Source organism: Zeus faber (assembly GCF_960531495.2).
Source record: "Zeus faber genome assembly, chromosome: 22".
NCBI lineage: Eukaryota > Metazoa > Chordata > Actinopteri > Zeiformes > Zeidae > Zeus > Zeus faber.
This window is the reverse complement of record NC_137209.1, coordinates 15,930,225-15,941,783: the sequence shown is the minus strand read 5'-3', so window position 1 is coordinate 15,941,783 and position 11,559 is coordinate 15,930,225. Positions and strand designations below refer to the sequence as shown.

Genomic DNA, 11,559 nt, shown 5'->3' with positions numbered 1-11,559 from the left:
AACAAAAAAACAAAAGTGTCTTCTCTCTTGTCCCGGTCTGCTGCCAGTGTACCCTCCTCTCACGTACCACCCATTCCACACACACACACACACACACACACACACACACACACACACACCAAGTTACCTCTCGCCCACACGGTGTCCATTGCATTAACTGCATGGCAGCCTGACCGCGGGAGGGAAAGTGGTGGAAGTAATCCCCACACTTTGCGCGCTCTCCCCCCTCCGGACCGCCGCCTCTCCTAATGGAAGGATAAAAGCATGTCGATATCCACAAATAAAATTCCTATTTCACTCTTATGCGATTCTTAAATAACAAGATCCGTGCGACGTTCTGTGCCTGGGGGTTGGGGTGAACCCTAAACCCCTGGTTTTTTTGTTGTTGTTGTTGTTGTTTCTTGTGATCTTGGTTGTGTTTTGTTTTGTCGTGGCTCCTTCGTACTGTGATGGATCCTGCGTCCGCTTCTTGTTTAAATAAAGTTTAAAATACAGTCACTTGAGGAACACGGCGGTGGTGAAAGTAGGAATACCCAGAGGAAACGGAACACCGCGGGGAACAAAAAAGTCCTCCATTCAAGCACTCGGATCGCGTACAAGTGATAAAGGAAATAATATTAAATGTATTCAAGCATGAAAACGAAAGGAATATTATTAGTATTTCATTACGTTGCTTCTAATGGTAAAGTTGAAATAGTACTTGTGAATTGAATTGTCATAAAATATTAATTTAAGTAATATTTAAGTGGCAATCCATAACATCATCTGTGTCGGATGGATTACACTACAATTCCATTAAAACCGTTCCATTAAAATGTCTTTTTTACCCTGGTTCACCCTCGCCTTCGCTCGAATGCCTCGTACTCAATTGACGGATGCTCGGCCTATCAGCTCCGCCTGAAAGTCGTTCTACGTCCGTGGAGGAAAGTCCACAAACGCGGCGCCCCCTGGCGGCCGATGCAAACCGGAGCGGCGGAAACGTTGGTTTGATTGAACAAACTGTGACTGATCTCATTTGCCAAAAAGATGTTGCGGGCGTGAATAAACGGTACATTTTAAGGTGTACTGTTTACCTTGTAGGATATATATGACAAAACCTTTAGTGATAAAAGCAAATCCAATACACATGTTTTACCGCCCTTTTTCGTAGCTAGAAATACCAAAACGCTGAGAGTTTTCATTCACAGTTCACATTGAATGGGACTTATAGCAGACGAAAGCCATGGTCTCCTCCCTGGGGGGGATGTGCATTGAGATTTTCGATGTGTTACATTGATGGAAGACACTCAGAATAGACATAAGTATACAAAAATGTTTCTCTTGCTGAGAAATAATAAATAACCACCAATAACGGACACAAATACGCTGAATGGCTGCTGTGCCAGCTAAATGAATATTGGATAAATATCAATTGAATTTTTTTACAGAATAATCGTAGGGTTTACCACTTTAATATTGCCGTCAACCTAATCTCGTGGCAAATTCGTTGGGTTAAAAAAATAAATAAAAATCAATAGTCTCTGGAAACACCAGCTCAGTGATTAAATCAGAAAATGTCATGTCTCCCTCCTGAGAATCACGGCCCTAAAAAGCCCTGGAAGCGGGCGGTCTGATCCCAGGCGGTCCATTGTGAAGGGCCTTTATGTAAGGCAACATAAATAACGTGCGTGCTTGCCATTTAATTTGTACTATGAATTAGCTGTGTTAATATCCGCCGCCTGTTTTTTGTGTTGTGTTTGTTGAGATATATATGTATATATGTATGTATATATATATATATATATATGTATGTGTATATATATATGTATATGTATATATATGTATATATATATGTATATATGTCTATGTATGTATATGTACAGTATATATATATGTATATGTGTATATGTATATGCGTGTATATGGACAGTATATATATATATATATCGTAAGATAGATGTCCGTTGGTCTCCATGGGATACTTTGGTTGTTGAATCAAAAAGTATTTTGTTATCTTGGCTGACAACTTCCCAGAGCACCTGACCACCCAGTAGTTCTATGAAATCGGAGCAGATCTTTGGCGATGGAGGGGCTTCCTTTTCCCCCAATGACCGCAATTTCCCAGTGTGCGCTTTTAAGAAGGGATCAAACCAACTTAGGACTTCGAGGATACCCGTGTAACGACCGTTGCCTGGCCTCCCAGAAACCCCTCTGTCCTCTTGCAGCTCGTCAACGTCCGCTGGACATTTGACAGCTGGGAGCACCCTTCAACGCCTCAGTCCAATGTTCACATTGTCAATCAACTTTTTTCCCCAGCTCCGAGTCCCTGTTGATTCCATCTCCAAAGAGTCGGCGAGCAAAACAAAAAACAGCGCCTTAAAAAAGCAGAATATAAAAGCCTTTTTTGAGAAGTGAGTTTTCTGCCGCTTTTACCGTGGCTCTGATGGGTTGGCGTCCGCCTCTTTGTTTTGGCATAACCCCGGCCCCAACGCAGCCTGGTATACCTGTAGACTGTCGTCCATCCCCCCCCCCCCCCCCCCCCCCCCCCAACGTGCAGGGTCCGAGCTGGAGGAAACCTTGGGAACGTTAATGGGAATAGCTGTCGGTGAATCAGGCCCAATCTCCATCCCATTATCTCTGTAACGCTACAACATCGTGCAACAGCTGGCTCGAAGGAGACCGAAATGTCCAGTGGGTTTAGGAATGTTTGATATTTTTCGATCAGTACTTCCTTCAGCTTCTGTGATGTGCTTTTCTTGCGCTCTACTTTGACATTTTCTGATCTCCGACACGGTGACAATTTCACCCAAACGCACTGAACTTGGTCACAACCAACAGTGACCCCCAATGATCAGGGACAGGGTTGATGTATTTTCACGCAGATCAGCACATTTCATTTGGAACTTTTTTTTGCTTTAACTTACTATGAAGTTATTGTTGATGGTTCAGTGTAATGGCTGTAGAAAAATGACACCTTCAGCATCTAGATTGGTTGCATATCACGACGCATTGGGACTGTCTGCCACCGGGTACGATCTCCTGGGAAAATGATCAGTTTATGGCACAAACAAAGTACGGCCGCCATTGTTTCTTCCACCACCAGTGGAGGTTGGCGGCGCAGCCGGCTGTCCGATATATTTTTGAAAGGTTAAAATTCTAGGAAAACAAATATCTGAGGACAGCGGGGGGGGGGGGGGAATGGGAGAGTTGACAGCCATGCTTTTCTTACGCGGAACTTGGCATTTAGGAAAACGTAAAGCCGTCCGGATGTCTCCGCGACAGCGACGCAAATGATACCACTTGGAAACGCTGTGGGAGAAAAGTTGAAAAGTTGTCTATTGCCCCTTGAAATAAAATGAAAAGTGAATACATAAGGGGGAAACATACAAAGGAGGCCCCCAGATTTAATGTACTTTCAAGTAGTAACATTATTCTTAATATCATTTAGAAATTTGATTAAAATATAATCTACTGTATATTATATATGAATATTATATGATATACTGTACATAACCATTTTGTTTCCACCCTGATACACACAGTATGTACATATTTTTATTCTATATATATTTACACAAAATTTCTCATTTGTCATGTGTAATGTTTACACAGAGCTGTGTTGATTTCTGAGCTTTCTTGTATATTGCCAACTTTACTTGATAGTTTTTTCTATTGTAGATTTTCAGGTTTGTTCATCGTTAGGTATATTTTTTATTGCCAATTTTTGGTTGTTTATTTCTGTTGTCTATTTTCATTGATTCTTGTTCGTTTTGAGGTAAATATTTATTGCTTATCATTGGGTCTTTTACATTTGGGTTGATTTTTAGGTTTGTGTATTACTAACGTTTCACTTCATTCTTTGGTTTATTGCATATTTACCTTTCTTCCAATTTTCTTTTGTTTGTAACTTATTATTATTGCCCCTTTTTTTATGAGACCCTAATTTCCCTCCAGGGATGAATCAAGTATCTCACAAATTGGGGCTGGGTGTGCGTGGGTTGGTGAGTATTTTGCGTTTAGACTAAGTTGTCAAAATCTCTCTCAAACTTAAAAAAAAAAAAAACACCAAAAAAACAAAAGAAAAAACTGTGGCTTTTAATATTTGACTTCCAAGCTGTAAAAGCGCCAATCAATGGTCATAACCACCCGACAAAGAACGAGACGTGTTTATTATAGACACTAATGTTCCCGAGAGAATGATGCATTTTTTCTTTGCAACGCCGCGTGCGTGTGAGTGAGTGCGCCCACGCCGTCACTGCGATTTCTTCCTGTCCCACTGTTCCGGCGTCAGCGACATCTGTTCGAAGGCGTGGATCTTCTTCAGCTCCTCGGCTAAACAGGCGTTCACCAGCCTGTTCGAAGCGAGGGAAGGACGTTAGGACGTGCGCGAGCACGGCTTGTGGAAAACGGGAGCGCCAAAAACAAAACTAAAAAAAATAAACGCTCCGGCTTATTCGTCGCCGTGCGGTTACCGGTGTCTCTGCAGAAGTGCTTTGCCCTCAAATCGGGCCGACACGACCAGGACTCTGAAACTGGTATCACATCTATCGGGCGACGTGTCTTCAACCTCCTGTAAGGAAAGAAACCAAAAGCGATGCGTTCATCTGGTTCGACTTCTAAACGTGGAGGTCCACCCACCCTGAACCCCCATACAATATATACACAATCTACAATAATCCTATTTTCCTAAATTGTCGTAGCATTAAGTTAAATGATACCGTTCCACTTGACACATGAACATTTCATTTGAACAAGTGCTGTTTGAAAAAATATATATTTTTTTATTTGTATTACTTACCCGCCCCCAGAATAGTGGTTTTTAATCAATAAACATTTTCCCCCGTTTGGCCCTAATCCTCTTCCGTACAATGACGAACGTGAATAACGTAATTGAAAATATGCGTCATTTGTTTGACTCACCCCCCCCCCAGAATGGTGGGGTGGGGTGAAGTAATGTTTTGGACCCCCCTCCAGAATAGTGGTTTTTAAAAATTAAATAGTATCCCCGTTTGGCCCCAATCCGCTTCCGTACAATGACGAACGCGAACACGACGCCGAGGCGCCGGCTCCGCAGCTCGCGGAAAGCAACGCTCTGGAACGTCTTCTCGGGCCGCACGGAGCCGCTCCGGTGAGCGGCGGCTTTTAGGGACGAAGGATGGAGGCGGCGCCGCGTATCTCAGAAGGCAGGGCAGGGCAGGCGCAGGGCAGGGCAGGGCAGGCGCAGGGCCGCCCTCCCCCGCCAGCTCCGCATCGGGGAAGGCACCGCGTGTCACGACGACAGCGGCAGAGAAACGTACCAGGTGCACGGCGTCGAACTCCCTGGCGAGCTTGTCGCGGATGTGATCCGCCGTCACGGCCATGGCGGCGTCGAAGGGAAGCTCGTCGAGGAGGAGATGTTCCGCATCGACTCGCTGCGCGGATGTTTTCCGGACACGGACGGACTCACTCTCTCTCTCTCTCTCTGTGTCTCTCTCTGTGTCTCTCTCTCTCTCTCTCTGTGTGACTCTCTCTCTGTGTCTCTCTCTCACTCTCTCTCTCTCTCTCTCTCTGTGTCTCTCTCTCTCTCTCTCTCTCTCTCTGTGTCTCTCTCTCACTCTCTCTCTCTCTCTCTCTCTGTGTCTCTCTCTCTCTCTCTCTCTCTCTGTGTCTCTCTCTCACTCTCTCTCTCTCTCTCTCTCTGTGTCTCTCTCTCTCTCTCACTCTCTCTCTCTCTCTCTCTCTCTCCGACCAACAGACGTGGAAATAGCCGTTGGCCAATCCCGTGTGGCGTCACGGAAATGCCGAACCAATTAGACGAGGCGTCCGAAAGACATGTAGGCGGCGCTTGTTTTTCGAGACAGCGAATCGCGAGCGAGTACTGTGGGGTCCTTACGGTGGGGTCCTTACGGTCGGGTGGAGCAGTTTCTTTCGACTGAGTAGAAATGATCAAATTGTGGATTTGTTTTCCGGAGCCATTTTTGGTTTTATATTTCAATTGTACAAATGTAGTTATATAAACTCTGTGTGTGTGTTTTTTTTGTACCGCCCGGGAATCATTTATATCCATTTGGATTGGGATTCATTCCGGCACGCGGAGGCCCCACTGCGCCGCGGTGTTTTGTTGACGGCGACGGGACGTCCCGCGCGTCCGAACCTCCCCGGGGGCTTCCGCGCCGCGCCGGGCTCACGATGGTGGTGGAGGTGGAGAGCTTCTGTGGCGTGTACATGTTGTACTGCACCAACCCCAGATTTAAAGGCCGTATCTACGTCGGGTTCACCGTCAACCCCGAGCGCCGCATCGGGCAGCACAACGCCGGGCGCCACCGGGGAGGAGCGAAGCGGACCAGCGGAAAAGGACCGTGGTGAGACGCTCCCGTCACGTCACGTTGCTGCGGTTCCACTATATATATATATTAGTATGTGTGTATGTGTGTGTGTGTGTGTGTGTATATATGTGTGTGTGTGTATATATATGTGTGTGTGTGTGTGTGTGTGTGTGTATGTATGTGTGAATGTCTGTATATGTATATATGTGTGTGTGTGTGTGTGTGTGTGTGTGTGTGTGTGTGTGTGTATGTATGTATGTATGTATGTATGTATGTATGTGTATATATATATATATATATATATATATATATATATATATATATATATATATATATATCGCGGTTATTGTACGACAATTGCCTGTCGGGTGAAACGTGATTCTTTTGACAGCCCTGTTTACAATATGCATCATAATTGTGCATTGCAATGATTTGTGCTCGCCCGACCTATTTTTGTTTGTTTGTTTTCTCATATTCAGGGAAATGGTTCTGATCATCCACGGCTTTCCTTCTGCTATCGCTGCCCTGAGAGTGAGTGAACTCTTTGCGTCTTCCTGTGTATGGCGTGTGTGTAGTAATACATTAGTGATGAAGAGGGAAGGGTTTATGGAAAAACACACCGCTTTTACCCAAATTACTCAACAGCAATGTACATTCATTACATTCTTAACTGTACAGCTTTATTTACAAAAACAAAAAAAAACAGCCTTAGTTTACATATGCTTGTATATTTCACCAATATTTTACTTATTGTTTTACATTTGTTTCGTGTATGCACCGAACACCAAGACAAATTCCTTGCTGGTGTAAACTTACTTGGCAATAAAGACTTTTCTGATTCTGACTCTGTTTATAAAAGAAGTGGTGACTCTTCTAGTTTGCGGTTTCTTAGTCGGTTATTGTAGTAGCCAATTCTCATTCTCATTGTATTGTTCATTGTTTACCTTAGGTTTAGCTTTTTATTGTCTTTGGTGCATTCCTTATTTTTCTATCTTCAAGTCAATCCCTATTTTTTTTTTTTTTTATTATTATTATATATCGACAATCTGTCAGGTAATCCTTGTATGTTGCCATTTTCTTTTGTATTTGTCTTGCATTTGACTTTATTATTACCGCCTATTTTGATGCGAGCTGTTGTGACATTGCATTTCCCCTCTGGGGATGAATAGATCTATCTATAACAAATTGGTAAAATACATATTGTATACTTCATTTCTACACTTCTAGTTTGAATGGGCCTGGCAACACCCCCACTCCTCCAGACGCCTCTCCCTTGTCTCTCGACGCTCCAAGAAGGAGTCGAGCCTCCAGTTCCACTGGCGCGTGGTCTCCAACATGCTGCGCGTGGCGCCGTGGAGCCGCCTGCCGCTCACCACCCGCTGGCTCAAGCAGGAATACAGGATGGACTTTGAGCCGAGCCTCCAGCCTCCCCTGCACATCCCGGTGGCTTTCGGCTGTGTCCGGGCCAAAAAGAACCCGCCGCCGCGTTTAGAGGAAGGCGAACAGGGTCAGGCAAAGGAGAGGTGTTTGCTTTGCAGAGGGATCGTCAAGGTGGGTTCGGCGGCTTTGAGACCCCCGCCCCCTCTCAATTTTTTTTTGTTGTAAGGCTGGACAAGAATAGTCTGTGACTCCAAATGAACGTCACCTGGGGCTGGGTATAGAAATGTGATCCCCTCATGGATTGACTAAATTGAGCATGTGAATATTCTATGGCAAGCACTTCCAAAGTTCGTCTCTCTAGCACCAGTAAACCAAAAATAGACCAAAAGCAAAATTTAGGAACTGGTATAAAAGCCAATGTATCAGCACTGGTATTGGAAACATTTTTGATGATACCCAGCCCTAAATACACCTAGACCAGTGGTATTCAAACTGTGTGGTGGGCCCCCTAGTGGGGCATTGGTGAGCTGCAAGAGGGCTTGAGAAAATGAAATATTTGAAAATGTGTGTGTGTGTGTGTATGTATGTTTGTTTGTTTGTTTGTTTGTTTTGTTTGTTTCGTAATCTAATAGGACAATAGCTAATAATACATTTGTCATTATCAAATTTTCATTATTATTCTTATTTTTTCATTAGTTGTGCCCCTTTCTGCCCCCGTTGGCCCGTGTGAATAGAGAATAAAGGGCTCAAATGAGTGGGACCGCTCGGCCTGGTTTACTATAAACTATGTTAGTTTGCATATGGCACATTATTTATTTGTACTTTTTGGGATTTCAAGTCCTGAAATCCTAGGCAGGGGCGGGCTCTGCAAAAAAAAAAAAAAAAAAAAAAAAGGTTGAGAGTGAATATCGCTGCCTTAGACTCACTATGAGCAAGATAAGTTGTTTGGGGAACTACCGCATCGCCTTTGTCAACACAAACTTCCACCTCTCCAGGCCGCAGACAAACTAACCTGCTTCCATCCTTCCTGCCAAATGACGAGCCACCTCATCTGCCTGGCCAAGCACTTCCTCAAGGCCCAGCCCTCCCACCTCCTTCCCGTGGAGGGGGAGTGTCCGGCCTGCCGTCACTCGGTCCTCTGGGGGAGCCTGATCCGCCATAAGAAGGGTTGCTATGGAGACCTGGAGGAGATCACCGCATCCTTGTCCCAAGTAAGTCGCGGGATGCGGTGCGTGTGCTTTCGGACGGCAAAACAGCTGTGAATAACTTGGGAGGGGGTTGTAGAGAATACAATCGATAACGATGTAAATTTTACATTTACATACATTTGGAAGTCCCCAATCATCAACTTGGTTGGAATTACATTTAAATAATTTGCGACACTATATTTTTTGTCTTTTGGTATACGTGCAATAACACTGTACAAACTGCAACATCCTAGTAAATACATAGAATTATTTATAATTATAATTTATACCCATAACAACAACCTATTCTGTGCATAGGATTGCATGTATATTCTGTATATTTTATATCGTTGACTATACTTTTTTTATTTTATTATTCTTATTTATCATTTTTATTTTATGCTTTTCTCAGACTTTTAAGCTTTTTTTTTTTTTTTTAACCATGACAAATTCCTATTACATGTAAATGCACCTGGCAAAATAAAGTGATTCTAAATTCTGATTCCACAGAGCCACTGGGCAGACCAATTGCAGATGTGACTGAAGTAATAAAGACCTTCTCAACCAAATGAACTGCAATTCAAACTGATCATATCATCATTGATATGAGGGGAGTGGGGAGGGTCAAGTGCAAGTTGTATGATGGATTGTTATTCTTTTTATTATTTTCTTTTTTTTTTTTTTATTTCTCCATTTATAAATGTGCATAAGTCTGTTTTCGTCTGTGAACTTTTAAAAGCCCATGTCCATTCTATACATAATTTTATGAAATTTTGGTGGCAAAAAACTGCCAAATTCCTTGTACTCCATTAATTCATATATGAAAACCTTTGTCAAAATACGTAATGAAAGTGGATAGTCTTTTCCACAGTCAATATTATTATTAATAATAATAATAATAATAATAGAACTTCATTTTAGTTAAAGGATAGGTTGGCCATTTTCAACCCAGCCCTTATTAAAACATTGTTTCCCACCATTTCTAACTGTTCATAGCACGACCTCACGGAACGCTTTATTATTGACAAATGAAGCACTCCGCTGCAGCTTCTCACCAAGCTTCAACACAGTCTAGAGGCGAATATTGAAGCCTTAAAAAAAAAAAAAAAAAAAAAAACTGAGCAGGGTTGCAAAAAAAGTAGCGAACCCATCCTTTTGAGTACCATTCATAAATAGGTCGATTTCCAGTTTTGTTATGCTGTCGTTTTTTTTTTACATTTAAATGTGCAACTCTGACCTCCATTTCCAGATGTCCCGTGTGGAGGTATTTTTATTTAATGTACATTATTTAGTGATATTTAACATTATTTATTAAAATGTACCGTGGAGTAAATGAAGATTATTTTTGTTTAAAAAAATAAATAAATACATTTGAAGCACAATCACGTTTGAGTTTAATGGGGAAAAACCATCAACTCAAACTGCGATTCCTAATACTGACATATAGTACATAAATGAGTTTATCAAATTGAATGAATCATGGTTGTCAATTATTTATCTAGCAATAATGTGACCAAGCTGCATTGGCCATTTCACAGCCACCAGTTGCTACGAATCCCCCTAAATGAAGAGCAACACACATTTAAGTAAGGTATTTTTATTTGTTAGTGTCATGAGTGTTCAAGTGTGGGTAAGTTCATGTCTCATATTCAAGAGGTTTATTTGTCACATACGTTCATACATAGATGCAGTAAAATGTCGTGCATATGTCAGTGTCCTATATTGGTTTAACTAACTAGAATTAGTGGGTGAGAAAAAAAACAAGAACATAACTGTTAAAATCGAAGAAGTCAAATACGTTGAATGCAAATAACATAATGGATATAGAGATTATGTTGACAACCCTCAGGAAATATGAATATGTATATGTTGAAAAAAATATTGACGTGGATTGTCTGCGTACCAATAGCTTCCTTGACATCCTGTGACGTTTGACTTTGACAAATATAAAAACACTCAACGCAAAACCAAAGGCGCACAAGGGAAATGTTGTATTTCATAGTATAGAGGTTCAAATCGTCTTTTCGGCAAACCCCGCCGAAATGTTAACCTCCCGTGAACAACACCGAGTTTTGAGTCGGGTTTTCTGTCACTGCGCAGGATCTCTCTTCACAGCTGAGCGGGCTGGGCCTGAATGGTGATCACCGGCTGAAAACATCAAGTGGGGGGGGGGGGGAAGACGATGAGTGAGATCAGATGGTGCAATTAGATGCAACCCGTGTTTGTGTGTGTGTGTGTATGTGAAGCTTCTTTCGTGGTTTGGCCGCCAGTCTCCTTGCTCACCATCTTGGGTTCGGGTGAGCAGCAGTTGACCACCTTGCAGCAGTACACAGCCAGGGTGACAGAGATGGCGAATAGAGCGGCCTGGACCAGAACACCCTCAGCGAAGAAGTGGGAGGAGACGAGCTGTCGGTAGCACATATTGTCTAAGTTACCATTTAGTCTTGGCCGCAGAGCAGTTAGATGCCAACATAGTAAAGAATGTGTGAATGGTGTTTTAACAGGTACTATGGATCTGCTATTAAGTGGTAAATTCATGTACATTTGCTCATTACTGTGGTGTGGGGGTGGTGTGGTTTATGTAGCCACACCTGTCTTGGGTCTAAGAGATTTGGCCCAGGATCAGGGTGGCTGTTCGCCTGTTGCTCGTTAGAGTAATCAACAAGCAACAGGTAAGACCCCCATCCCCAAACACAACAGGAGAGGAG

The 11,559-nt window shown here is 42.8% G+C and overlaps 3 protein-coding genes across 3 annotated transcripts in view; 1 reads left to right on the top strand and 2 right to left on the bottom strand.

Annotated features, from left to right (window-relative positions):
• Positions 1-4,058: 4,058 nt before the first annotated feature.
• LOC307247554 (bolA-like protein 2) lies at positions 4,059-5,511 on the bottom strand. The gene is made up of 3 exons (XM_080023722.1): positions 5,277-5,511; positions 4,452-4,549; positions 4,059-4,331 (listed from the first exon to the last, which is right to left on the bottom strand). Exons 1-3 carry the CDS (start codon positions 5,337-5,339, stop codon positions 4,232-4,234), a joined length of 261 nt encoding a protein of 86 aa, XP_079879848.1. The 5' UTR covers positions 5,340-5,511; the 3' UTR covers positions 4,059-4,231.
• A 585-nt stretch (positions 5,512-6,096) lies between these two features.
• On the top strand, positions 6,097-10,109 carry slx1b (SLX1 homolog B, structure-specific endonuclease subunit). The gene is made up of 5 exons (XM_080023455.1): positions 6,097-6,320; positions 6,764-6,815; positions 7,512-7,835; positions 8,660-8,875; positions 9,362-10,109. The coding sequence occupies exons 1-5, from the start codon at positions 6,148-6,150 to the stop codon at positions 9,389-9,391; spliced, it is 795 nt and encodes a 264-aa protein (XP_079879581.1). The 5' UTR covers positions 6,097-6,147; the 3' UTR covers positions 9,392-10,109.
• Positions 10,110-10,432: 323 nt separating this feature from the next.
• Positions 10,433-11,559, bottom strand: part of LOC307247601 (uncharacterized protein) — an 8,312-nt gene continuing 7,185 nt past the window's right edge. Inside the window, exons 6-7 of the mRNA XM_080023779.1 lie at positions 11,135-11,257; positions 10,433-10,999 (exon numbers count right to left, since the gene is read on the bottom strand). Coding sequence (XP_079879905.1) covers positions 10,961-10,999; positions 11,135-11,257 — 162 coding nt within the window. The 3' untranslated portion in view covers positions 10,433-10,960. The remainder of the gene's footprint in view (positions 11,000-11,134; positions 11,258-11,559) is intronic.

Excerpts from the sequence above, each read along its gene's own strand:
- LOC307247554 (XM_080023722.1), bottom strand. The coding sequence starts at position 5,339 with ATGGCCGTGACGGCGGATCACATCCGCGACAAGCTCGCCAGGGAGTTC. Across the intron at positions 4,550-5,276 it reads AGTTCGACGCCGTGCACCTG|GAGGTTGAAGACACGTCGCC; the intron begins GTACGTTTCTCT and ends CTTTCCTTACAG. Across the intron at positions 4,332-4,451 it reads GCACTTCTGCAGAGACACCG|GCTGGTGAACGCCTGTTTAG; the intron begins GTAACCGCACGG and ends CGCTTCGAACAG.
- slx1b (XM_080023455.1), top strand. The coding sequence starts at position 6,148 with ATGGTGGTGGAGGTGGAGAGCTTCTGTGGCGTGTACATGTTGTACTGC. Across the intron at positions 6,816-7,511 it reads CTGCTATCGCTGCCCTGAGA|TTTGAATGGGCCTGGCAACA; the intron begins GTGAGTGAACTC and ends CTACACTTCTAG. Across the intron at positions 7,836-8,659 it reads TTTGCAGAGGGATCGTCAAG|GCCGCAGACAAACTAACCTG; the intron begins GTGGGTTCGGCG and ends CCACCTCTCCAG.